Source organism: Talpa occidentalis, unplaced genomic scaffold (genome assembly GCF_014898055.3).
Source record: "Talpa occidentalis isolate TD23 unplaced genomic scaffold, MPIMG_talOcc4v2.1 talOcc4.2, whole genome shotgun sequence".
Taxonomy (NCBI): domain Eukaryota; kingdom Metazoa; phylum Chordata; class Mammalia; order Eulipotyphla; family Talpidae; genus Talpa; species Talpa occidentalis.
In genome coordinates this window covers 152,621,905-152,647,818 of record NW_023602073.1, presented here as the reverse complement: position 1 = coordinate 152,647,818, position 25,914 = coordinate 152,621,905, and the positions used below count along the sequence as shown (strand labels likewise).

The 25,914-nt window shown below is 68.9% G+C and overlaps 1 protein-coding gene across 6 annotated transcripts in view; it reads right to left on the bottom strand.

Annotated features, from left to right (window-relative positions):
* Positions 1 to 25,519, bottom strand: part of AFDN (afadin, adherens junction formation factor) — a 68,170-nt gene extending 42,651 nt beyond the window's left edge. For 4 of the 6 annotated variants that reach the window (XM_037520711.2, XM_037520712.2, XM_037520714.2 and 1 more), the window contains exons 1-8: positions 25,414 to 25,519; positions 12,549 to 12,744; positions 9,522 to 9,634; positions 8,358 to 8,521; positions 7,581 to 7,741; positions 7,049 to 7,206; positions 2,149 to 2,260; positions 942 to 1,109 (exon numbers count right to left, since the gene is read on the bottom strand). In XM_037520711.2, coding sequence (XP_037376608.1) covers positions 942 to 1,109; positions 2,149 to 2,260; positions 7,049 to 7,206; positions 7,581 to 7,741; positions 8,358 to 8,521; positions 9,522 to 9,634; positions 12,549 to 12,744; positions 25,414 to 25,518 — 1,177 coding nt within the window. In that variant the 5' untranslated portion in view covers position 25,519. Of the gene's footprint in view, positions 1 to 941; positions 1,110 to 2,148; positions 2,261 to 7,048; positions 7,207 to 7,580; positions 7,742 to 8,357; positions 8,522 to 9,521; positions 9,638 to 12,548; positions 12,745 to 25,413 lie in introns of all 6 variants that reach the window. The other 2 variants (XM_037520713.2, XM_037520715.2) reach the window with 1 other exon arrangement.
* Between the last annotated feature and the right edge of the window lie 395 nt (positions 25,520 to 25,914).

The window sequence follows — 25,914 nt, the reverse complement described above, 5'->3', positions numbered from 1 at the left end:
GAACTGACCTCGCCAGCCACCCCAGCAGAGGCCCAGGCCATGCTGCGCCCCCCCAGGGGTGAGCCGGGCTTCCGACCCCGTGGCCAGTCAGACCGCCACCACTGCCAGGCTGCCTTCCTGCACTGGCCGGGCCGGCGGATGGGAGCCAGCCCCCCCGGGGTACCCATCTACAAAACTCAGTCCGAAACAGGAACACCTGAGAGTCCCGTGCACAGAAGCGCGAGGCTCTGTGGCCCGGCCAGCTCCCCCGCACCCGTGTCCTTCCCCGCCGAGCCCCGCTGGGAGCCGCCCGCTGGGGGAAGCAGCCCGGCTCCCCTGGCGTCCTAGCTCGGCCAACACCACTGCCTCTCACACACGCACACGTGGCGGGAGCCGGATGGAGGCACTCACACATGCCACGCCACGCCACGCCACGCCACAGGACGCGGAGCGCACGAGGCCGCCACGCCACGGCTGACTCCCGGCAGTCCAGGTTCACAGTCTGACAAGCAGAGCGTGCGGGGCTGGACGTCGAAGCAAGCGCAGCCTATTAGAGGGCTGACGCCAAGCGGCCCTTTCTCCACAGAGGGCGTGGGTGTGTGGACACGAGAGGCGCGCTGTCCAACCCTGGCACACCCTGGGCAGCAGCAGCACCATCAACCCTGGGACGCCACCCCAGACCCCGGCTCGGTCAGCCGCCCCCGCAAGGCAAGCGCTTCGCGAGGTGACTGCGAAGACCCGTGCGCGGAGCGTCCCGCAGTCTCCCGCAGCTCTGCTCGGGGCTCCTGCAGCTGGGCCTCCGACACCACTCCGGCCACGCGCACGGCTGCGCCCCCCAGGTCCTGGGTCCCGCTCGCGGAAGTCAGCTCGTTTCTTTTAAATAAAAGGCTGAAGAAATGCCGCCTGCCAGCAGCAAGGACCGGAGGGCCGCGGTGCCCCTGCTCACGCGCCCGGGCGCTCACCTGGGCTCAGCTCCACGAGGTAGGGCAGCTTCTCGGGCGGGAGCGTCACGCCGTAGCCGGCCCCCTCGCCGCGCTCCTTCCCCTTCGAAGCCCGCCCGTCGGGGTGTTTCTTGCCCTTCCTGGGGACGTAGTCCGGAGGCCGCCTCTTCAGCTGGAAGACCAAGACCCCTGGAACAGGAACAGCGCGCACGATCAGCAGCCGAGCCGCGCGGCCAGCCGCGGGAGAGCCAACGGGAGCTTCCATCCTTGACGCGCCGGCTTCCCCGGACTCCCGGTGTGGCCTGAGAACTCAGGCAGGCGACCTCCAAGGTCAGGTTACACGATCACCACCCAAGCACACGACGTGGGGAAAGACGCAGCAGCGGAGAGAGGGGGCGCGTGCACCGGTGCGACCCACGGGCGCGGCGACTCGCACAAGGCCGGCGCGCGGAGCGGGTGCGCACCAAGACTTAGTTTCTGCAGGATGCGCTCTGATGGCGTTCAACTGAGCTACTTAACAAGTCAGAGTGAGGGCCTCCCCGGGGGCGCAGCGGTTGAGCACCGCGCTGCGGAGCTGCCCGCAGCCTCTCCAGCGCCCGTTTGATCCCCGGCCACAGGGTGAGGGTCCCGCATGGCGCGCAGACCCCTCCTGCCGCCCGCTGCTCCCCTCAGCAGTGTCCTTCGGTCCTTCTGCCTGCTCTGCTCCCCGCTCTGGCTCTGGTGGATTCTCTCACCCTCCCGCGCTTCTGACTGTACCCAGTGCTTGTGTAAATAAATAAATAAATAAATCTTAAAAAAAAAAAAAAAAGAAGTCAGAACCAGAGCAGCGGGTTCACTTCAGCCTGACCAGGAGAAGCGCTCACAGGCGCCCGCCCCATGCCGTGCGGAGGGCGGGGCCTCTCCCGGCGCAGGCGGGTGAGCAGGAGAACCGGGAAACTGTAACGAGTGAAACTTGATTCAGGGCTAGCAAGCAGGGCGCCGCCCCACAGCCCTGGGGTCGGGGGGCGTCCACCCCTCGCTGAGGCCACGGCGCCGCCCTGCCCAAGAGCACCGTGGCTGCTGCGCGGGGAGGTGGGACCCCGCTGACGGCTTCAGGTGGACCCTCCTGGGAGCCCCCGGGCCCAGGGAGGACGCACACTGCTGCACGGCAGGGAGCACCCCAAACACCGCGGGACGCCCCGGCCCACGTGCTCTGGGAAGGGACGACACAGGGCGTCGGGCGACTCACCTCTGTCGCTCGGCCACTCCCGGAAGATCTGCAGGGGACACTCATCGTCGTCCAGGACCGTCTCCTTCGCGCCCTTCTCGTCGGAGTGCTGGGCCCCGGGAGGCAGCGTGACCTGAAGGACAGAGAGGCGGCAGCTAGCCCTCCGCGGGCGCGTGGGGCGATGACCGACTGGAGCGTGCGGAAGCCGCGGCAGCGTCAGGCCCTCACACGCGGGAGCGCCTCGCCCAGGCCGGCCGGGGAGCCAGGAAGAGCCCCCCGGGGAGACGCCGGGTCAGATGCTGGCCACCTTGATCCACCCGCCTCTCCGGCCCTGAAGAGAGCGAGTCTGAGTGCTGCCAGAAGCACTTGCTGGGAAGGACACCGCGCCGGGGCCCTGGGGAGGGCCGCTGACCCCCACAGCTGCGCCTGGCCCACCGTCTCTGGAACCGGCCAGTCCGGAGGCAGCGGCAGCCAAACGGCCCCGCGAGGTTTGCTGTGGGCAGCAGCAAGCAGCCGTCTTCCCGCTGCAGGGAACACGTTTTACGACTGGACTTTAATTGGGCGACTCAGAAATGCGACGGGCGAGTCAGTCAGTTGGGCTTTAAGCACCGTCCAGATGCTCTGAGGACCCCCAACGGCACCGGCTCTCATTCCGGACTGTCACGTGGCCACACCATCTTCTTAGTCGCCCAAAACAACCCCTACAGCAGGGGGCAGAGCCGGGAGAGGCCCGGTCCTGAGCACGGCCTCCCACCCGCCAGCGCCCCTCTAGGCCGAACGGCTGGTCCCCCCGGCTGCCAGTGGTCTGCAGCAGACACGTCACCGCCACGCGCTCCTGTGCCCAGGCCCCCGGCCCACAGGCAGCGGCTCCGGACACTCGGGGACCTGCCCCCCTCGTCACGCGCCAGCCCTGCCCTCCGCCACCCATCCCTCGAGGCGGCTCCCTGGCCTGGCCTGACCTGGACAGCCGGCCGGCCCTCGGGCTCGGGCACCCCCGCCGCCAGCTCCAGCCGGGCTCCCCAGGCGCCTGCCCCAGCTGCCCTCGGGCCCGTTCCCTCCCCGGTCTTGCCCCCGCCCTGCACTCCGCGCACGTGAGGGCAGCTCTTCCTTCTGCACCCGACAGGCAGGAGGAAGCGAGATACGTACTGAATGCTTAACCGAGTGATGAAACGGCAGACGAGGGAAGGAAGCGAAAGAGCTTCGTGTTACGTGGCTGAAGAGACCGAGCCCAGAAAAGCTTCTAATTCGAGGCAAAAGAGCAACGCTCCCCGCACCCCGCGACGCGCAAGAGGAAACGCGCAAGGACGTGACAAACAGGAAACCGAAGTGAGGAGACCCTCAAGAAAGCCAACAGTGACCGCAAAAGGGACAAAAGCCCGGAGGCGGCCACGGTCAAGCTCTGACCGAGACCCTGGTCAAGAAGTTTCTCCCGCTTCCTGGCTTTTACCAGTAAAAGTAAAAGAAGTCACGAAAGGAAAGAGTCGCCCAGTCGCCGTCACACAGCCATGCCACGCCACGCCCCGCTGTCCCTCACGCGCCAGCCTAGCGGTGGGGTGGCCCTGTCAGTGGCGCAGACGCATGTTCCCGCGTGCCAGGGAAGCCCACAGCAGTTACCCAGTGCCACCCACGGCCCCGGCGGCCCACGGCCCCGACCGCACTTCCCAAGCACTCGGTGAGGCTGGCCCGGGGGCTCCCGGACAGAGCAGCAGCGGCCCAGCGTCGCACGACAGCCGGGCCTCCTCTGCACACCCCGCCCGGAGCGGGGTGCGCTGGAATGTCCCGCCCCCCGGGCGTTTCTTCTGCAGAGAGAAGGGTGGCCACCCGCACCCCTGCAAGCTCAGCCCCCGCGCGGCTGCCGCCAGGACCTGCCCCCGGCGTGCAGAGCCCAAGAGAAGGTGTTCTCCGTTTCCCTTCAAGCTCACGACGGCCACTTCCCGGCCCCTGCTGGCCGGCCGAGGGCTGGCGGCGCAGGGGAGACGGCCGAGCGCAGGCGCGCGCCACGCATCCGCACGCGTCCCACCTGAGAGCCTGGCCTCACACGGCACCGGGGCGCCTGCCCGGCTGCACCGGCTGCCACCTGCCTCTCAGCGCAGGGACTCGGCAGGCTGCTGCGCGGCTGTTTCGTCGTGTGTTTTTCCAAAATCTGGACTTCTCGGTAGACGCGCGCATCGCCCGGAGGTGGCGGGGGAGCTCCCACGGCTTCCGGTGCCGAGGCAGCCGGGTGCAACCCCCGGGGAGGTGCCAGCGCACACCACTGCCCTCGCGCACGCACCGAGGACGCCCCCAAGAGACACTCAGGGTGGACTGGCCGTTCAGCTGTGGTAAGGACGTTCACCGCTGCCCTGAAGGAGCTCCCGCCGGACCCTTCCCTGGGTGGGGCTGCCCGGACGACCCAGGATGAGCCCCCAGGCTCCCCGTCCCACAGTCCTCTTCCCACCCGGGATGCCGCCCTGCCCTCCGCTGGCTGCCCTCCCTTTCTGAGAAGGCGGCCTGGTCGGGTTCCGCCCCACCCCAGCGCTGGGGCCAGCCCGCAGGGGCGCCCCACCTCTGCATCGGGCGCTCCAGCCCGCACCCAGGTCCCGGCGGCACTGTGCGGCTGCAGGGACCGACCCCGCCTCCGCTCTGGGGACTTGAATCCTGTCTTTCGCAGTCACCATCCTCTCTTTGCTGCAGTTTTCTGCAAACCCCACACAAGAGGCCTCGTCGTGGGTCTTTTTCAGCAACTGGACGTTCTCCGGTGGGTCTTCCGGCCGGCGCAGCTCCTTGGCACGGGGGTTCCGAGCGCTGTCTCCTCGCTGAAGGCCATCGCCACCTCCCGTCGCTTCTGCCCTCCTCCTCCACCGAGGGCCTGCTACTCCACACCACGGCAGCGTCCCGTCCTCCCTCGCGCCCGTGCCGCACCAGCAGGTCCCCGCACGGCCCCCACCCAACCCCTCGCTGGGCTTCTGGGCTGCTGCCGGCTCTGGCCCTGGGTCCTTCACAAGTCTCTGCAGGCCCGTCTCTCTCTGGCCGTGACTGCTGGCCCCGGCCTCCCTCCAGAGGGCCAGGAGGCCATCCACGTGGGTCAGGAGCACAGCGGGCTGGCCTCAGCAGCAGGCTCTTGGACCAGAGCTTGCAAAGGTCAGTTCACAGACCCTTCGTCCAGCCAGGAAGTGCTTTCTGGAGGACTCTGCGCCTCCAAGGCTGGTGCTCTGGGGTGCACCCGGCCAGGCCCCAGGACAGGGCACGGGCAGGGACAGGACACAGGCCTGCTGCCTCCCTACAGGAGTGCCGTGACCCAGGAGCCAGAGGGCCTCGCTCACCCTCAGGATCGCTGCTTCTGCCACCTCTCAGGACTGTTTTGTGCACCTGCAGGGGTTTTTAGTTCCCCTGCTGTCACTTTTATGGGAGAAAAACAGCTCTTTTCTCACCTACTTTCAACTGAAAATTGGGCCAGAGCCTGAACGGTACAGACCGACCAGACAGCTTCTGGGCGGGTGCAACTCAAGCTCCTCAGCAGACACAGGAGAGCCATAAAATCGAGGCAGCCTTGGACTGACCTGCATGTGGAGGAGCTCGATGCTCGCCGCCACGCCACGCCACCCAGGCCTCGGGCGCCAGCCAACAGGGGACGTGCATCGGCCCGCCAGCCCGGCGGGCGCTCGGAGGAGGGCACGCGCCGTCGCGCCGCAGCAGCTGTCATGAGACCCTGGCACGTACGGGACGTACTCGGAAATGTAAACCACCCAGAACAACCAAAACAACTTTTTAAAACAAAAACTGAAAGCAGGCCCACTGCACGTGCTGAGAACTGCCGCCCGCCTGGAGGCGACACCGCAGGTGCTGGCCCGAGGCGCGGGACCTGGGGGCGGGCGGCGTTTCCCGGAAAGGGCCGCGGCGCTGCAGCGCCATGGAGGGGACAAGGCACGGGGGTTGGTTTTGTGTCACACGAACGCTGCCCAGCCAGCGGGCACATGTGGGAAAATGAACAGGACCCTAATCTCATAGTGAGCCCAAAGAGGAGCTTCACACAGAGGGTGCAGGCCTAACTCTACATCCTGACACCGAATTTCTAGAAAAAGAAAAACATAGGAAGGCACTTGCCACCCTGGAGCGACAAACCCCCTCGCGGAGCACAGCAAGCACAGGCTGCTGAGACAAGCGGCGCGCAGGGGGCCACGTGGCTGCTCTGCAGGCCGGGCCGACTGCCACGCGCCTGCGCCCAGCCAGAGCCGCTGCCGAGCCAGTCAACGCCCCGGGGGCACGAGGCAGGCGCCCTGGAGCCCCCAAAGGCTGTGGTGGGCGTGAGGGCGGCACGTGGCCCCGGAACAGCCGTGCCGATGCGAGGCCCACCGTGCGCAGTGAGGCCGGCGCGCCCTGGGGCAGGCGGCACCGGAGGGAGGGGCTGCGCACACACCCACGCAGCCGTCCACCCGCAGGCCTGGCGCAGCCCAGACACAACCACCTCAGCCTGAGGGCCCGGAGCAGGACACCCGCGCAGCAGGCAGCCGGGAAGCAGCGCTCCTACGGGGAAGCTCCGGAAAAGGCAGCTGTGTCGAGAAGGCCGGGGCGCTCCGGGCGCGCGGGGCGGGTGGGCGAGGCTGGGGCAGGGGCAGGGGCTCCCGCCCGTTTCCCAGGTGCCCCGCGGCTCCAAGATGAGCCTTTGCCCCCGAGGGGCGACCGCCAGGCCCGGCCACAAGACGCCCTCTGGCCGCAAGCTGAGATGGCCCGAGTAGCTCCGTCTCTGTAACTCCGCGGGAGAGCAGTAAAGACGCAGATTCGACTCGCATCACCCCCGCACGAGGAGTCGGAGCGCGGTGACCCGCTCGCCATGACGCCCACGCGTGGCTGCCCGCCCGCCTCGCCTGCCTTCCCCGCCGCTCAGCTGGGCCCGGGCGCCGCGCTGCCAGCCCGCCCAGCCCCGCCGGGCGCCCCCACTCACCCGGGCGACGCAGTAGTCCCTGGGGTCCTCCCTCTCCAGCCCATACTTCTCCAGCGCCTCGGCCACGGCGAAGTCCGCGGTGTCTGTGGTCGACAGCAGGATCGTCTTGTAGGGAATGTTGGGCTTTAAACTGTCAGCGTAAATTCTCAACGTTCCTCCTGCAAGAACATTTGCATCCGCTGAGCCCAGGTCACGTCGCTGGGAGGGCGGCCGGGCCCCGGGGCGGGCAGCACAGTGGGATGCGGGTGGCGCCCCCGGGGCCACCTCCTGGGACGGGGCGCGCAGCAGCAGCCCTGCCGGCCGGCGACACCGTGCAGCCGTGGCCCGGGCGCCGGGGGACCCCTGCGATCCTCCAATCGTTGCCCGCTCCTCACAGCACTGACTCGCTGTCCCCCAATTTTCCCTCCCTGCTCCTTTTCCTTTCCCCTTTCCGGCATGCGTGGGAGGTCACTTAGGCCTCAGACGACGGGGTGTGGAGGGGCCGCCCACAGGCCCACCCCGCTGCCCCCTGCCTCCCTCCCGGCAGCCGCACCTGAGTCGGGCCGCCCGTCGGAGCTCCGGAACTCCTGCATCCGCTTCTCCAGCTTCTGCTGCCGCCGCCGCTTCATCACCACCTCAGGGTTGGAGATGGTCCGGGTGAAGCTGGTCTCGGGCATGTCCTTGTAGACCTCGGCAGCCAGGTGAGAGTTCTCGCTGCAAGGGGCGGGGCCAGAGAGACACTTACGTGTGGAGTTAGAGACAGCGGCCTCGGGCCGTGGGGAGCCAGGGGGAGGCGTGACGGCGGCCCCCGCCAGCAGGGTCGCCCGCCCCTCCTGTCCTGGCCGCGCGGCGAGGGAGGCCGCTCAGCGCTGCCACACGGCTGGCCTGGGGAGAAACCTGCTGTGACTCCGAGAGCGCCTGCGGCTTGGTTCGCCCGAGCGCTGGAAGGACAGCGCATAAACCATGTGTCGGTCACGCCCGCGTCAGGAGGCGACGCCCTGGCGTGAGGGAAGGAGCTGCACACGCTCAGGTGCAGCAGACCCGTCCCAGTCATCGGATCATGAAGCCACTCGGCCTCAGAAGTCAGTTGAAGGCGCTCGCCTTCCTTACGTGTTACCTGCCACCCCACAAAGCGACACCCCGTAAAGCAGCAGCCACCCACAGCCTGGGAAGAAGCCGTGCCGGCCGGGAGCAGCAGGACAGGTGCATCCTGCCCCCGCGGAGGCCGAGCCCACCCAGACCGCCTTCTCGTCCCCATGTGGTGGCAGCTTACCTACTGAGACCACGGCTGAGAGCCCAGAGAAGCAGGGACACCTGCAAGTGGGCCTACCTGTCGTCCCCGGGCCGAGGCCCCTCGTCCTTGCTGGGCACCTGCCTCAGTGCCTCCTTGTCTCTCTTCTTCTTGTCCTTCCTCTCCTTCTTGGAGAGCGTCCTCCGGAAGTTCTGGATGACGCCTTCTTTCTCCTGCTTGTCGGGCCCGTTACTCTGAGCCTTCTATGAGAATGATGCCATCAGCATGTTGGCCACCGCCCCGGACGCCCTCGCTGTGGCCAGACCAGCTGACCCATGGACGCTACAGCCGGACACAGGGGGCTGGACAGGGAGAGGCGGGGGGGCCTGACCGGGCTGGATGCGTGTTCTCATCCACACTCAAGGGATGCCACCACCCGGAGCCGTGCACTCCACGGGGGTGGAGTTCACCCCGACTCAAGTCCAACAAGCAGGAAAACAGAGAAATAGCCCGTGAGAAAGAAAAGGGGGGGTCGGGATCTGAACTGGCATAAGTGAAAACCCACAAGGTTTATGTCAAGTGACTCGAGTCAAAGGAACGTGTGCAGATGCGCCACGGCGCTCAGGCCACAGCGCTCAGGCCACGGCCCCATGACGCGCGTGTCCTTGATCTTCAGAAGATGCAGCCGGTGGCACAGCAGACACTCGACACCGAGCGACCAGCGTGTGCGCACAGACCACGGCTTCCTGGCCGTGTCTGCCTCCTCACCCGGGCCGCGCCCTGGCCTACTGGCAGTGACCCACGGAGCGCCACGTGCCCCTCCACAAGGGGCCAAGAGCCAACCCAACCGAAGGGCACCCCCTGGGATGCGCATGCGCTCCGTGGGCAGCACCCCCCCCCCCGGTCAGCGGCTTCTGGACTCCGCCTGAGCGCAGGGAGAGTGAGGAAGACGGCCCAGGGAGGCCACCCCCCCACTGTGGTGCGGAAATGGGGGCGTGACCGTGCAGAGCAGACGTGAGCGACCACTCTCTGCACGTGTGCCGGGCCACTGGGCCGGGCGGCAGACAAGGCGAGGATGCCCGAGCACGCGGCCCCAGGACACACGATGGCAAACACAAAGGTGAAGAGTGTCCTGAGGAAAACCTCGCCTGTGACGGTCTCCCTATGGGCAGCTGGGCTGTTCTGCTGCCCGCCCATGCCAGCGGCTGCCCCGGGGCCCCATCTGGTCCACAGGCCTGGAGGGGCAGCAGCCGGGCCACCCACCTTGGCAGGAAGGGCGTCATTCTCGTTCTTCAGAACGAATCTGCCCTCCCGGTCATCTTTATTCCAGTTCAGCTGCACCACTAAGGGCTTCTCATCTATCTCCAGTCTTCTTTCTTCTTCAAAACATGAAACGACAGAAGTTAAGTCTGATCATTTAACGCCGTCAGCGGACACACGCCACCCACGCTTCCCTCAGACGCGCGGGCCCCACCCACAGCACAGCTGGGCAGAAATGCAGCTGGACTCTAGAGAGGCCGTGCCCAGCCCCCCACAGTGCACAGCCACGGGGAACACGGGGTGGCCAGCCCGGGCGGCGGGGCCGAGGGACTGAGGCCACAAGCCCATGTCTGGACCCAGTGATCTCACGGGCCGCTGGCATGAGGGGGAGGCGTGAATATGACACGGGGTTTCCCAGGCGCCGAGACTCCTTCTCAGGGTAACGTGCCAGGGACAGCACCGGCAACAGCAGGGCCTTCGAGTGTCCTGGAAGTGGCCACTGCCCCCTGCCTGTCCCTGCCCTTCTGACCCAGCCTCCGAGGGCACCGTCCTCGGCCCGGGCTGCCCTTCCCCTTCCCTGCGCTTGGACAAAGGCTAAGTTTAGCGCACGACTTCCGTCTCAGCAGCGAGTCTCCAGAAGGTGGGCCACACGCCTGGCTGTGCCCGGAGGGGCGCCCACAGCCAGGAGGGCAGCAGGGGGAGCAACCTGGGGTGACTTGGCAAAGTGAGTGGTTGTTAAGGGTGAGTTCGAAAGCTGCGTGAGCGGCACCGTTAGCCATCGGAACACAGGAGCAGCCACCTCCCAGCTACCAACTGAACATCATCAACTGAACACACGAGAGATGAAAATCAAGAGGGAAAATTAGGGACTGGGCCAAGAAGTGTGGCATTCCCGCCACAAACCAAAACCACAAAGTCTCGGCCACGCGGAGCGCGTGGGGGTCAAGGCGCAGCGCATCCTGGGAGCCGCCAGAGCACAGTCAGCCCCGCCGCAAGCGGCACCGGGCCCGCTACGGAGGCGCTTGGGACACTGGCTCTGTGGGACTCTCATATCTGCAAAAAACGAGCCGGGTATTTTGCCTCTCCCCAGCGGACTGCACACTGGAAACGCTAAGCCGTGACGAGGCCGGCGCCGGTGGCCCCGAGTTGCTTTTTGTCGGGCATTTTTACAATTTCGCAGTCTCTGCCATGCCCCTGCGTGTCAGTATCCGCTCAGACGGCTAGACCCCGTCCTCAGGTTCGGTGCCAGTCCGGCAGGGGCAGCTGGCAACCCCTCGCTATTTCTTATCACCTCGCCCAGCCGCTGACCACTGGACCCGGGGCCAGCCAGTAACGAGGGTCGCGGGGCCTCTCGGCGCCGAGCGGCACTCACGCTCGACTCTAGGCTCGTCCCCAGGAGTCCTTTGACGTCGCGAGGGAACCAGCAGCACCGGCAGCCCCGCGCCCCTCGCACGGCGCAGCCAGATGGCCAGGGCCACGGAGGCAGCACAGCCCAGAGGCGGCGGGCGCAGGCCAGCAGGGAGGGCTGCGCCTGCAGGGGGCGGTGCAGACAGGCCCGGAGCAGCACCCGGGCCAGTGGCCAGGCCGGGACGGTCTCGGGGAAAGGGCTGGGGTTAGGAAAGAAAAGAGAAACCAGAGAATGGGGTGAAACTCCCGTTTTCCTCCCCGTATGGGGCTGTCTGCAGACGTGCCCTGGGAGCGCCGGCCCGCCCGAACCCGACTGCCCCGCGACATCCGCCTTTGGCACAGGGCGCCCTCAGAGATGCTTAACACGTAAGGGCCGTGTCCCAACAAGGATGCGGCCTGCGAACAGGAGGCCTCCCTGGGACCAGACGTGCGGGCAGGCGTGGGGCAGGGGCAGGCGTGGGGGCTGCAGGCGTGGGGCAGGGGCAGGTCCGCTGCCGGCTGATGGGGAGCCGCTTGCTCTGTCGTCAGAGCCATGATTATGTTCTCCCCTCACAAGTAATACTTTTTACTTAGAGACAAATCTAGTCAAAAATGTAAAGGTAAGGGCCTCCCTGGGGGTGCAAGGGAATGAGACGCAACCTATGAGGCTGTCCGCAGCCTCTGCAGCGCGAGCTCCATCCCCGGCCAGGGAGCTGCCCACAGGGCGCGGCAGACCCCGCCTGTCTCCCGCTGCTCCCCTCAGGTGTGTGTTTCAGTCAATCCACCTGTTCTGCTCCCCACTCTGTCTCTGGGGAGTCCTCTCACCCCCACACCTCTGGCCTGTACCCCAGCTCTTGTGTGCATAAATAAATAAATCTTTAAAAAAAAATTGTAAAGGCAAGAAGTTCTTCTCAACGCCAGCGGAGTGCCTTTCCAGATCCAGCCCGCCCTGAAACCCCACCACTCCAGAGCCTTCGCTTGGGAGTCACAGGAACAAGCGTGCGGACAGGACAGGGCTGGGGGCGTTTTCTTCCTCTATTCACAATGACTCTGAGGTGAAGGGAAGCTCAGCCTCAGAAAATACACCCAGCCTGAGCCGCCGCTACCGGCGCGTCCGCTGCTGCTGCTGCTGCTGCTGCGGGCGACGACCCTGCGGGCCCACAGCCTCGTGAGTCCCGCACGCGGAGAACCCGCAGGGGCACTCGCAGGCATCCACGCCGGCCTGCACGGGGCGACCCTCGCTCTGCTCGACGAACACAACTCTTTCCTGACAGGTGACTCATTTCCAAGCACTCGAAAAGTTTTATAAGTTTCTAACCGAGCCAACGTAAATTGCCGTTCGCTGTGGACGTGCGGCCTGCCCCCAGAGCATCACACGTGCGACGGGGAGGCCTAGCTGCCAGGAGCACGTCTGGAGATACCCGGCCGGTGACCGAGGACAGGCAGGATCACGTGGGCGCCGTCCAGCCACAGGCAGCCTGCGGGGGCGGCTGACCCCACGCCAGGCCTGCACATCTTGGGAGAAGCACTGGGGGGTCAGTACCTGGTCCCAGCGCCCCGCCCAGGGCCGCCAGGGCCGCCAGGGCCTCCCCACACCCACATGCCAGCCACGCCCGGGGAAGGCCCAGCGGGCAGCGCACTGACCTCCGCTGACGTGCACCTCGTAGAGGGAGTACTTGGGCGACGACAGCATCCGCATGTCCGGGCGGAACTTCTCCGCCAGCGTCTCGATCACATCCTGGGTGGTGGCGGTGCTGGAGACCCGGATGCACTTCGTCGCGAAGTTGCCGGCAGCTTTATCTTGGAAATAGAATCTCATCACCCCGTGGAACTCCAAATCCTGAAAGAACAAAACGATGCCTGTTTCCGAACACCCGCAGGCGGCAGCGTCCCAGCCGTCACGGCGGCAGACCAAAGGCCGCTCCGCCTTCTCGCCACCCTTCGTTGTCACCAACGCCTCAGTGCCAACAGGGCGGGCCCCGAACTGGACGGCATCGGGGGCGGTGACAGCGGCGCCTTTGGCAGACACAGGTCCCCCGCCCCACCCCACCACTGCCCTGGAACCTCCAGGCCCGCAAGCGCTGCCTCGAAGCCGCCTCCCAGACTAGGCCCTGCGAAGTGACCACACCACACTCCCTGCGGGAGCAGCTTCAGGCGGACCCAGAACTGGAGCCAGGTCTGAGGAGCCCCATGGCGCGCGTGCACAGAGTCTGGCCGCCCACAGGGCCACACACCGAGCCAGGGACGCCGCACAACGCCGGCCCAGCCCTGCCAGGGCGGGGGCCCAAGCCCACTGCCAAATCCTGACACGCTGAATTCCGCAGACAGAATCGATCCGAGCCCTCCCGCTGCGTCTATCACTCCCCCGTCGCTCCACCCCCCTTCAGCCTCTCCTGGGGCAGCACCCCTCCAGGGGCACCCCCGTGACAGTCTCCTGGCTTGAGCCACGGGTCACAAAAACACATGAAAAGCCCACACCACGCGCCACGGCGAAGCAGCTAAGGAAACGGCGGCACGTGTGACTCCGCAGAAACCCGCACGCACGCGGCTGGGGAACAAAGCACACGGGCGGCAGGGCCCAGACGCAGGGCCCGGGGAGACGCCGCCCCATCGGGGCCGCAGGTGAGAGAAAAGGATCGGGACCCGCTGTAAAGTGGCAGGAGGCCACCCCGACACAGCTCCCGGGGGCCGGCACCATCACAAAGCGCCTTCATGCAGTGACAGCGACGGCGGCGGACGCGTCTCCCGGGGCTCTCCAGGCGGAGCGGGCCACAGGGGAGCACGCCCTGGTGCCGTCACGGCCCCGACGGTTCACTGGACGAGGCAGAGGCTGGGCCACGCAGCCCAGGAGCCCTGGGAGGAGCCCGGCACGGCCCCTGGGCACCACCCGGACGCCGCGACAAGGCGCTCTCCTTTTAAGGGGAAGGTTTTTTAAACAAAGAAACTAATGTGCAAGACCAGCGCGGACCTGGGAACATGAGCAGAAGCCCCGGCCATCTCCCCACACAGAAAGAAGCGCCTCCTCGTCCTCCCGCAGGGCAGACGCGGGCGGGCCGGGGAGGGAGGGCGCGGGCCAGGCTCCCGGAGGGGCCGCTCAGGACGAGCGGCTGGGCCGGCTCCTGACGCCAGAACACACGGAGCTCCAAGCTGGCCCGCTCACCCGAGAGGCGCCCCGCAGCCAATCCGGGCACCGGCAGCTGGACCGAGGGCTGCCACTGGGGCAGGGGCGGAAGCTGGGGGACAGGCACCCGCCCCGCGCACAGGAGGGCACCCCCGGCCTCAGAGGTCAGCAGCTCCGGCAAAGGAATCCGCTGCCTCCGTCACCTCGAGGAGGAATACTCCTTCCCGCCAGGCCCAGAGTTCCAGTCTGCACACGGGAACAAAAGGACAGTCAGAAAATGGGGCGCCCGGTGACCTTGCAACCTGGGATTCGGGGGAAGCCTAGATGAACCCTCGGCTGAGAGGCTAGAAGGTTCCGGGAGGGTGTGGCCGTGCATGCCACCTGCTCTGCCCCAGCCGGCCCCACGGGGCGTCTCCTCCACCTGTCAGGCCAGGGCCCAACCCCCACTGGAAATGAACTCAAAGTCATCCCAGCCCAGATGCCCCGGAGGAGGCTCCAGACACGCGCCCTGCAGACACCACACCCCTGTGAGCCACTTCCCGGACACGGGGGAGGTTCCCAGCATTTCCCACGAGCTGAGTCGAACCAGCCCCTGCAAAGTTCGGCCGCGTCTCCCCGTGCCAAGGCCGTAACTCTCAGGCCGGCCTCCTGCAGCGGCCCCGGCGGAATGTGGGAGAGAGCAGGGCAGCCTCTGAGACGCGCACGACTCTCCCTCGGGGCGGGCGTGACAGGGGAGCCTCTGGGCACGACGACGCTGCCGCAGGGGCACACAGACCGCACACGCCGGGGACTGAGGCCGGCTGGTACTCCCGGGCATCCACACCCAAGAACGTGAACCCCGGCCGGACTCAAGTGCGCGTCCCGCAGTCAGGGCCCCCAGGGCAGGCCTCAGCCTCAGGGGGCGCGGCAAGGCCTGCCCTGCCCACCCCAGCCCCCAGCAGCGGCCCCGGCTGCCTGCGCCCTGCTCTAGCCCCGCTGCACCCCTGCGTCCCCAGCAGCCTCCTGATGTAGCCTTTCTGATGCGCCCCAGGAGATCAAGAGAGACTGGGACAAAGGAGGAAAGAACAAGTCAGAATAAAGTAACTCCGGGACAGACGGCAGAACAGGCCCTCCTCACGGCCTGCAGGGGGCCCGCGCCTGCCCTTCCCGGGGGGCCCAGCCACAGCCCTGCGCACGCGGGGCCAGCCAGGCCCTCGCTGCCCACTCACAGCAGGCCCCTGGAAAGGGCCGCACCAGTCAAGAGGGAGGGAAAGAGGGGGGCGGGAGCCCCTCGCCCCGGCGGGCCTGAATAGCACACTGGGGGCAGGCACGGCCACTCACACGCCACGGAAGCCACGCCCCGGGGCCCACTGCTCGCTGCGGGGCTCACCTGTGACTTCCAGGTGAGCGACGGGCCAAGTTAACACCTTCACACAGACCCCCAAAGGGATCCTGCGATCAGTTCTTTGGACAGTCAGTGGCGCCTGTCCCCGGCAGGGACTCAGACAGACGAAGGTGAACAAAGTGTTGGGGCTCGTCAAATGAAAACCTCAGTCTCTGATCCAGGCCTCACAGACGCAGTCACGCTGCCAGGGCAGCTCACTAAAGGACACTTCTGAAGATGTGATCACCCCGAAAGCAAACAGCCACCACCGGGAACATCTCCCGCACACACGGGCCCGCAGAGCCCGCCTCCACCGCCACCGGCAAGCGCCACGCGGGCCCGGAAAGCGCTCGGCCGGGTAGCGCCACCGGGTGGGGCTTCTGCCACAGTGCGCCGAGGGGGTGCACCGCGCAAGCAAAGGGCGGGAAACCCAGCCCGCGGGGGCAACGGTGACGCGGCACAAAGCTCGGCGGCCGCCCCGCAATGGCCTTGGCAGCAGGGAAGCAGCTACCTGGAGCCTGAGGCCATGCTCAGCGCCGGACGCAGCCTCTGCAGCTCCGGCAACACTGGGTGGACGGGCCAGGAGAGGCCACGCAACTGTACCAGATGCAACACGAAACAGGCTCTCGACACCGCCGAATCGTAAAAAGAAGCCATCCAGAGGGAAGGCCAAGCAACAGGTGCATGCGGGCCTCGGGCACCGGGTGGGCGGGCCTGGCCTGACGGGGCGGGCGCAGAGCCATCTGGACCAACGCCCACCTGTGTGAAAAGACCACGAAGCTCTGGGGTTACAGCAGGAAAAAGCCACCGAACCAGAAGCAAATGCACGGAGGGACAGGTGGAGGGCTGCATTCCGAAGGCTGGTGCGCTCTGTGCCGCAGGCGGCGCCCGGGGAAGCCACAGAGGAGCGGACTGCGAGCCTGCGGCACACGAGGGAAGGGGTGGCACCAGCAGGCAGGGCGCCCACGGCTGCGCTGGGAACCCCGCTGGCTCGGGGGGACAGTGCACACCAGGCAGGAGGGCGTGCCAGGTGCCAGGAGCTCCCGACCACCAAGGAGACCGCAGGTCAAAGCGCCCTGCGCCCAGGGCCCAGCGGACACACCCTTGGAGCAGACGCAGACCCGGACGTGGGGGTCCTGAATCCACGTGTGTCCAGCAGGCGAGTCCAAGCTGCCCGCCCGGGTCAGGACGCTGCGAGCCACGGCGACAGCCCGGGCCACGTCTGTGGCCGTGACCACAGTGAGCTTTCTGGGCCTCAGGCAGACGTGGCAAACAGGTAACGACGTGTCTTCATGCACTCGGCACTAAATGGTAGAAGAGACTGGACACAGCAGTCAACGGACCCAGGTAACCGTCCTCACGGTCCCATCACAGGCAGGCGCCCCCCCCCACGCCTATGCCCCCAGGGCCACCCCACCCTGGGCAGCAGGCCCACGCAGACGGAGCCGGGGCCAAGCCCTCTCAAGCACAGAGGCCGGCGACCAGCTCCGTGCAGATGCTGTTCACGTGGAATCCCGAGCTTCAGCGACAGAGAACAGCAACCTGGGATAACTGTTTTGCAAAGAAATAAAAACTAATTTAGCTGCCAAATTACTTCTAGCTAAGTCATCACCAGCTTCCCACTTCCCCCATTACATGGCAGGGGGAGGGGCACCCCAGAACCCCAAACCTGCTCACTCTAAATAGTTGTGCCGCCGGCCGCGCCAGTGCGGATCACACCCCAGCGCGTCAGCCCTTCGCGGGAAGGGGCGTCAGTGCAGCAGGCGCGCGGCAGAGGCGGGACAGCGTCAAGTTTCCAAATCAAACTCCCGGAGCCGCCCGTCCCCTCGCGGCCAGCGCCCGGACAGGCAGGGCTGCCCACGCAGGGCCTGAGGCCCGAGAGCTGCCCCCGTCTGAGGCCCCTCCTGGTGGGGACCCACAGGACGGGGTCAGCAACAGCCGGACAAGCCTGGGGGAGAAGAGCAAAGTCAGACTCAGGATCAAAGCTCCGCGTTCCCTCCCCCGGGGCTCCCCCGTCTGTCTGCTCCCACCCGCCAGCACCGGGGCGCCAGCGCAGCTTCTGCCCGAGTCTCTGCTCGGGTCCTCCCCGGCTCCTCCCGCCCCGTCCCGCCGCCGCCTCCCCGTCTCCAGCTTCTCTGGGGGGGGGTAGGGACCTGGTGCCCCCCCTCTGCCTTGAGACCACCCTGTTACACCCCTAACTCCAGGCTACAGGAAAAGAATGAAGAACTCCATAGTCTGTTCTCGAGGAACTCGTAACACAGCAGGAGACACTGGATGGTGACAGCGAGGGCCGGGGCGCCTGGACACAGCTGAACGGCGCCAGGACCCCCAGACGGGGCCAGCAGCCAAGAGGAGAGCGCGCAAGGCGACTCTGGCTGGGGGGCTCTAGGAGCGGGAACCTGACATCGGGACAGAATGGCCTGAGAGCAAAGAGCACAAGCCGCAGCGCACGCCCAGCGCCTGGAAGGCTGGGGCAGAGGTGGGGCTGGTGCCGTGCTCCCGCCACCATGCTCCTGCGCGGTCCCCGCCTCCCGCTCTCCCCCAGCTGGGCTTCGGGACGCCGCGGCCAGTGCCTGAAAGGAACCTGCTTGCTCCCTCCCCTGCAGGCCAGGGCCCGGGAGTCCATGCCGGCCACAGGGGACGCAACATGTGCAGCGCTGACGAGCAGCCCCGCCTGGCCCAGCGCGAGCCGCCACGGCAACCCAGCGCTGCTTCACCGCCCGCACCCCACAGGGCAAGGCCCTAAAACACGCCAGGCACGCAGGGAGCGGCTCCCCAGACAGACTCCCAGAGTGTCACTGCAGGCAGCGCGTGTGGCAGTCAAGCCGCGACAGCAAGCACAGGCGTCTGGGCGCCACCAGGGGGCGCGACGGGAAACGCTGCAGCTGGGTGACGGCGGCAGGCCCCGCGCAGAGCTGGCACCGGCAGGGACATGGGCCGCAGCAGCCGCCCGCCGACAGCGGCGTGCGCAGACCTCGGCCCGGCTCTGTGCGGAGCCTAGGCCAGGCCACGCGTGGGCCCGCGGCCCTGCAGAGACGCCTCCCGCTCCCCAGTCTCTCCGGGGAGTCGGCTCACAGCCAGCGGGGCGCTGCGGCTCTGGGAGGCGTCCTCAGCCTGCACTGCCCACAGCCCTCTGGCCAGGTGCAGACGTGAGGCGGGAGAGGCCGCCCAGAGACCCCAGGCCCGCGGTCCAGAGGCTGCTGGAACCCAAGCCGCCCGGAGAGGCGCTGGTTAATGTGTAAGCGGGACGCGGACGCAGAGGCCTGTGCGCTGCGGCCACTGTGCACAGGGAGGGCCGGGCCCACAGAGCAAAGTCCAGGAGGCGGCCCTGCGGGGCAGAGGAGGGCGGGGGAAGGGGCGGAAGGGCGTGGCGGGCGGCACCGCAGGGCAGCGGCTACCGGCAGGAGGCCTGGAAGGCGTGGGCTGCCCCTCGAGAGGCCTGGACAGGGCAAACAGCAGTGGAGGGCGCCCTGCGGCCACAGCACAACCCCCATCCCGAAGACAGGAGCGGCCCGGGCTCTGCAGGGCCCGCGCTCGAGCCGGCGCGCGTCAGGGACATGGGCTTCGTCTCTCCTGCCCGGGGCCCCTGAACTTTACACTCTGGGCGACTCCACTTGTCGTTACCTTCCTGTAAACGTCCAAACATGGTTTTTACTCCACTGTCTTGAGTTTTCAAATTCCACAACACACTGGCTGTGGGAAGGTTCTAGGGACTCCCTGTGTGGATCATGGCCCCTCGCCTCATGGTCTGCGGACTCTGGAGCAAGCCCTTCCGTCTCCCCCGGCCTCAGTTTCCTCATCCAGAAATGAGGCTGACGGACGCGCGTCGCCAGCACAGCTGCTGAGACCCGAGAGGTGCGCGGAAAGCCCTGCCCGCCACGCTGGGAAGCGCCCCGAGGCGCGGTCCAAGCGCCGGGGGCCTCTGGGGCCCCGGGGCTGCGGGAGAGCGTGACCCGCACCCCCACAGCACGGTGACGACCGGGGCAATGAGACGCGCGCCCAGGAGCGTCGCGCTGGGACAGGCGAGAAGAGCCTGGAAGGCAGGGAAAGGTTAACTCGGGGAGTCCGGCCCCTTGTACTTCTCCGGCTTCCCGACACCCCACGGTAAGCACGTTTCCGAAACAGAGCCCGACGCTGCCCTGTGGCCTCGCCACGCCGCGCGGGAAGCCGCTCCGCTCTCGTGTCCAGCTGCCCCTTCACGGACGCACGCCGAAAACACCCCCAAAACCCCACGCTCTCGCCAGTGCTTCTCACTGCCTTTCCGGATTTCACGTTCTTAACCCGAGCGTCTTCAACATTCTCAAGGCAGCAGGTTCACGAGAGAAACTAAAAAATAAATTCTAAAAGCCAAAATCAGCACATTTGGCATAAAAACAGTCACCGTGCCACGAGCGCCACGGGCCGCCTGTGCCAAGCCGGAATTGAAAACACGTGTCCCAGGCGGGCGTGAGGAGGGGGCACTGTCCATGGTACCGCAGGCCCGGCCGTGCTGCGCCTCCGGACTCGGACTCGGTACTTGGCCGCCCTGACTCCCGCCCGCGCTGTGGCAGCCTCTGCTGGACTCCGTGCTTGCGGCGCCGTGGCCCGTGCTCCCGGACCCCCGCCGCGACGGCCCTTGGCAGGAGGTGCCCGTGCCCGTCGCGGGTGGCCCGGCGACCTCTCTGCCGGGAAGCGGCCTCCCCGCGCAGGCAAGGCGGCCTGCGTGTCCCATCTCCCGCGCCCCTCAGCGCCGCCCGCGGCTGAAGAGCGGTCAGGGCTCGTGCTACTTTGCAGTCAGAATCGCCCAGGTGCACACGCGGAATTCAGGGCTCCCCGTGTTCACGTTCCTCCTCCTGGGCTCTGAACCTAACAGAAGCGAGGAGCGCGCACAGCAGAAGCAGCAGGAAAAGGACACCCGCAGGGCGACACTGGCACCACCTGGGGCTCGATGTGGGGAAGGAACGGCGAGAGGCCAAGTGGGCCCGTCCCTCCGCGCGGGACGCTGACCCACGAACAGGAGGCCCAGGCCCCGGGGAACGAGGGGCCACCGCCCAGCGTGCTCTGCCAGGCGAGTGAGTCCTCACCGACAGGACTTGACCTGGCACCCGGTCACTAAGGGCCACTTGTGAACGCAGAGGGCAGCAGCCACGTGCTGCACGTGGGGATCACCACATGCGGCATCTGCCCTCTGTCCCGACGCAGCCCGCGCTCACGGTGGAAACGGAGCGTCTGAGGGAGACCCTGACGGCCTAGCGGAAAGGCCGGGTCACACGAGCAGGCCAGCAGGGCACAGACCCTCTGCCCGGGGCAGCCGGCCTCGCCGCAGCTACTCGTGCGCGGAACACAGACCCCGACACTCCAGAACAAGCCCGATGAGCCCCACGGTGACGCGCCTGAGCCCCGCCCGGCCCCTCGCCCTGCATGTCGCGATGCCCGCGGCCGCACCCAGCCCCAAGCCGGAGAAGAGCCCTGCGCACCTGCGCCGGGGGCCCGAACACGCCAGGTGCCGTGGGATCTGTTTTCACCCCAGGGAACGCCACGCCGGACACAGGGCCTGGGGCAGCAGGCGGGCCCGATCTCAGATCAGGGGCTGCGATCTCAGAGTGACACGCGCCTGCCTGCAGGTGCTGCCAGCGGGAAAGACGCTGGCCCTGCGGGCACCTGCGCGTGACGCTTCCAGCCTCACGCCTTCCCAGCGGCGGTGCAATGAATAAACGAGATGTTTTAGGGTTTCTAAACGAAATTCAAAAGGTCCACGTTTCCTCGGTGAGCCGGAACCTTCCAGCAGGTGCTGGCAGGGACACCCGCCAGGAGCCCCACTCCGAGCAAGCCGGGCCGGGGCGGGGGGGTCGCTTCAGAAGGCGCCGAGACACAAGCCGGAGGCCGGGACCTGGGGCCCCATCGGGCAGCTGAGGGCGCGCGTCTCGCTTTTACCACCGGTGTCTCCTGGGAGCAGCCACCCAGCACCCCAAAGTCTGGCCACTGATACGAAGGGGAACCCGAGCTTTCAGGGTGTCCGACACGCGCTGCTCTGGGATCCGCAGCAAGAGCTTGTTTGCCCAGGGGCCGCCCCGAAGACCTGGGCATGGGGAGGGGCGCGGGCAGCGGGACACGGTGGGCTCACGGCCTCGGGGCGCCCCACCACACCCGCGCTGCCGCTCCGTTTCACGTTCTCCGCGAAACGTGTGTAACCAGCCCCGAGGCCAGAAGAGGAGCTGCGGGTCGCGGCTCAGGGCCAGAGGCTGGCGACAGCGGCGCAGGGGGTTTTATCAGACAGAAATGCTGCTCGCCCTCCCGTGAAGGTCAGCAGATGAGGACGCCAGGGAAACACCACCCCCGGCGGGAAGCGTCCGCTCCGGGAGGCACGCGGGGAGCACGAGTCCAGCCCCCAACAGAACTCCAGCCACGGGGAGCCAGAGGCGCGGGCGAGAAGCACCGCAGCCCGGGCGCTCTTCCCGGCACGACCCTCGACCAGGGCGAGGGGCCCGTCCTCCTGGGTGTCCGCCCGGCCACCAGGAGAAACAGGCCGAGGCCGGGGAGCAGGTCTGCCGGCCTGCGGCTGCCGCCACACAGAGAACCTCCCCGGGCAGGGACGGCCAGCGGGGCCCGGCTCCCGCTCTCCTGCATCGACACCGAGGGCTCGCCACGGCCACCCTGACCGCCCTGAGCGCCCCGGTCTCCTCCGAGGAAGAGAGGACCACGCAGCGCAGCACCGGGAGCCCGTCGGCGTCCCGTCAGCCCCGCCGCCTCTGGCGCTTCGCTGCCCCGAGCAAGAAGACGGAAGTGCCGGCTCTGCTTCGGTCAGGACGCCACCCGTCTCAGCCGCTCCAAGTCCTTCCGCCCGGGACGCGCCCTGCGAGGCTGCAAGGCCGGCTCCTCAGATGGGCCGGGCGGGGAAGCAGCCTGCCCGGAGCGCCCGGCGCAGGGACGGGCCTGCCTCCGCCCCCCAGAGCCCAGCGCGCTCACCAGCGCAACGAGATCGGGGTCCCGGTCAGCCACACGTGCCGCGCCAGCGAGTGCGGTTTGCGCTGCTATTGCTGCAGGACAACCCTGCAAGGTGGCCTGAGACGGCCCCTGGCCCAGCCTGCCGGGGCAGCCCATCTGGACCAGACTGGAGGGAAAACCGCTGAGCGGGGCCCCCCGACCGCTCGGCCACCTCCGCCGTCCCCCTGGGGACCCGCCTGCAGGCTTCCAGGCCCCGCTGGGCTGCGGGTGAGCGGCTGACAGGTGGGCCGCGGCCAGCGCAGGTCAGGAGCCCGTGGGACGTGGCGGCAGACGCAGGTCGAGCCGGCTCTCGTCCCTGCCCCGGGCATCACGGCGAACGAGCAGCCCCGACGCCAGCCGCCGGGGGCCGTGAAGACGGCGCGCCCTCAGCCAAGACACAGGGGCCGCCCCAGCCCCGACACAGCGTCCACCGAGAGACCAGCCCGAGCTCACGCAGCCGCCCGGCGTTCACCCGAGAGCAGGCCCCGTCAAGTAACTGCTCTGCTGTCCACTGGCGCCTCCTGATGCCACGCCACAGCTGGGGCGGGCGTTGCCCGCGGGGCACTCCCTGCGCGGCCAGGGAAGGCGGCTCCCGCAAGGCCAGCGCTGGCCGGTCCCTGAAGGCGCGCCCCCCCCCTCCCTGGGTCTTCCACCAGCTTGGTGCAACGGCCTGACCTCCCGTGCCTCGGGTTTTCAGGAACAGGAAAGACCCGCCTCCGCCGCATCCCACAATTAGCCACGATCAAGATGTGACGCTTCCAGAAAAGCCCATCGTCGCAACATTTACATCCCGGTAAGCCTGTAAATGGCACCAAGTGGAACGACTTCCCACCGCAGGCGCGCAGACCCCGGCAGCGGGGGAGGCTCAGCCGCAGACGAACCCGGCCGCCCGCCCGCCGGGGACACCAGCACGCCAGGCCGAGGGCGGCCCCCAAGGCGTGCGGCTCGGCCCCGCCGCGAGCATCCCGCCGCCGTGGCCGGTGACCCCAGCGCTGAACATAGCGGAAGCCCCCCGGAAAAGAAAGGGCGCGTGGGCGTCCACACACACACATCCCGCCACGTCCTCCCCAGGAGTTGAAGAAAAGGCGACGCGCTCGAGGGCAGCAGCCGAGCACGGGCGCCCGCACGCAGGGCAGAGGGGCGCGGGCAGCGCTCACGGAACGGCCCGTCCGCGCCTCCACGCCGCGGGGAGGGAGACCAGCCCGCGGGAAAGGCACAGGGCGCGACCAGCAAGGGCGCCCCCCGCGACGGCGGAGCCCCAGGAGCGGGCCTGTCATTAGCAGCGGGGACGGACAGGACGGCGAGGTCCTCAGGGCTTTGATCGCGGCCTGTAATTTCCACCAGCAAGAGCCGCTCACGGCATCCGGCGCCCAGACAGCAGCCCCCACCCGGACGCGGCCTCCAGCGTCCTCGAGCGAGGCCCCAGAGCGCGGGGTGAGGGTGCAGGCGCGCCCTGGGGTGCACACGGGGAGCTGCTGAGGTGCGCCCGGCGCCGCCTGACTTTACAACAGGCCTGACCTTCCTGACCTCGACGCAGGGTGCCCGGAGGCCAGGCTGGCTGTCGTCTCCCCAACGGGCCCGCACTATGGGGCATCGATGTCCGGGGTTCCCCCACAACTGTGCCCCAAAGCGCCCCCACCCCTGTGCAGAGACGCCCCGCGTCAGGCTGGACATTTCATTCCTGAACCCAAGCTCTGCGGGCATCGGGGATGGTCACCACGCACGGCCAGGCCAGGGTGCTGTGGCCTGGAGGGAAGCAGGAGGCCTGACTAGCCGCGCAGTGGAGCCCAGCGGCACACAGGAGGCCTCATGTGGGGCCCAAAACACCTGAAGCCTCTGCCCGGCCTGCCGGCCAGCTCCAGCCCACTGGGGGACAGGGCGGGCGCCCGGGACAGCCCACCGAGCGCAAAGGCGCCCCGGAAAGGAAAGGGCGAGTGCAGGCTGCCGAACGCGCGAGCAACGCGGGACACGGTCTCCTCCACGACCCCGACAGCCGCTTCTCCGAGCAGGCCCTTGGGAGTGGACGCCGCCCGCACTCCCACGGTTTCCAGAGAGGCCCGGCAGCGAGGCTCGGCCTGTGGTGACCGCCGGCGTGGGGGGTCCTGAGCGGAACGTGGGCTCCAGGGGCGCTTGGGGAGGTGACATCCCCGCGACGGCCGCGGCCCTTGTCCTCAGCCCAGCGCGCTTGACCCAGAGTGAACCCCGATGGCCGCGCTGGGGGCCTCTTCCCAGCCAGACGCCGGGTCCCTGGAGAAACAAGGACAGCCGGCCGCGGGGGCCACAGACCCCCGGCCCGACGGCAGCCGGCGGGCGGGCAGAGGGGCAGGCCGGGCGGGCGGCGGTCAGCGCCTGGCTGGGCACGGGGACCTTCCTGCCCTTCCTCCAGAGCGCGGCCGGGTCAGCGAGCACAGGCCGTCACCGCGCTGGCTCTGCCGGCGGACACGGCGCTGCCCTCCACGGGGCTGGCCGGACACGCGCTGCCCTCCACGGGGCTGGCCGGACACGCGCTGCCGGACACGCGCTGCCCCCCACGGCCGGGCCGGGCCGGGCCGCCACTTCCGCAGCGCCGGGCGCGCCCGCCAGGAGGCCGCGGAGGCCGCAGGTGACCGCGGGACGGAGGCCGCCGGCCGAGCAGCGCGCGCCGCGCCGGGCGCCCCTCCCCGCCCCCGCCCCGCCCCGTCCCGTCCCGCCCGGCCGCCGCGCCCCGCGCCCCCCGACCCCGCGCCCCGACCCCGCGCCCCGACCCCGCGCGCCCGCCCCCGCCCCCGCCCCGCCCCCCCAGGCCGCGCGCCCGGCCCGGCGCGCCGCCAGCCGCCGGAGCCCGCGCCCCCCGCGCCCCCCGCGTCCCCCGCGCCCCCCCGCCCCCCCCGCGCCCCCCGCGTCACGTGCTCCCGCGACAAAGGTCCGCGCCCCCGCCCGGCCCGCCCGGCCCCCCGCCCCGCCCCGCCCCGCGCCCCCCGGCCCGGCCCCCGCCCCCCCGCCCCCCGGCCCGCCCCCCGCCCGCGCCCCGCGCCCCCCGCCCGCCCGCGCCCCCGCCCGCCCGGCCCCCCGCAGGTGCGCACCGCCGTGGGCTGGCTGATCTCGAACAGGTCCAGCCGGTTGGCGTTCCAGTGCCGGATGATGTCGCCCAGCTTCCGCCGCTCCTCGTCGCGGCCGCCCGCCGACATCCTCGCGCCCCCGCCGCGGGCCCCCCGCCGCCGCCCGAGCGCCCGCCGGTGCCCGCCGGTGCCCGCCGCGCCGCGCCTCGGCCGGCCCGCCCCGCGTGCGCGCGCCCGCGCCGCCGTGCGCGCCCCCGCGCCGCCGCCGCCGCCGCCGTGCGCGCGCCCCTCCCCCGGCCGCCGTGCGGGGCCGGGCCGGCGCGGGGCGGGGGCGCGCGCGGGGCGGGGGCGCGCGCGGGCGGGGCGCGCGGGGCCGGGCCGGGGGTCGGGTCCGCGCGGTCCGGGCTCGCCGGGCCGGGGACGGGCGGCCGGGTCGGTACGCGCGCCGGCTCCGGGCCGGTGACCCCGGGTCGACGCGGGGCCGGGCCCGAGGGCGGGGCGAGGCCCGGCGCGAACCGGTTGTGC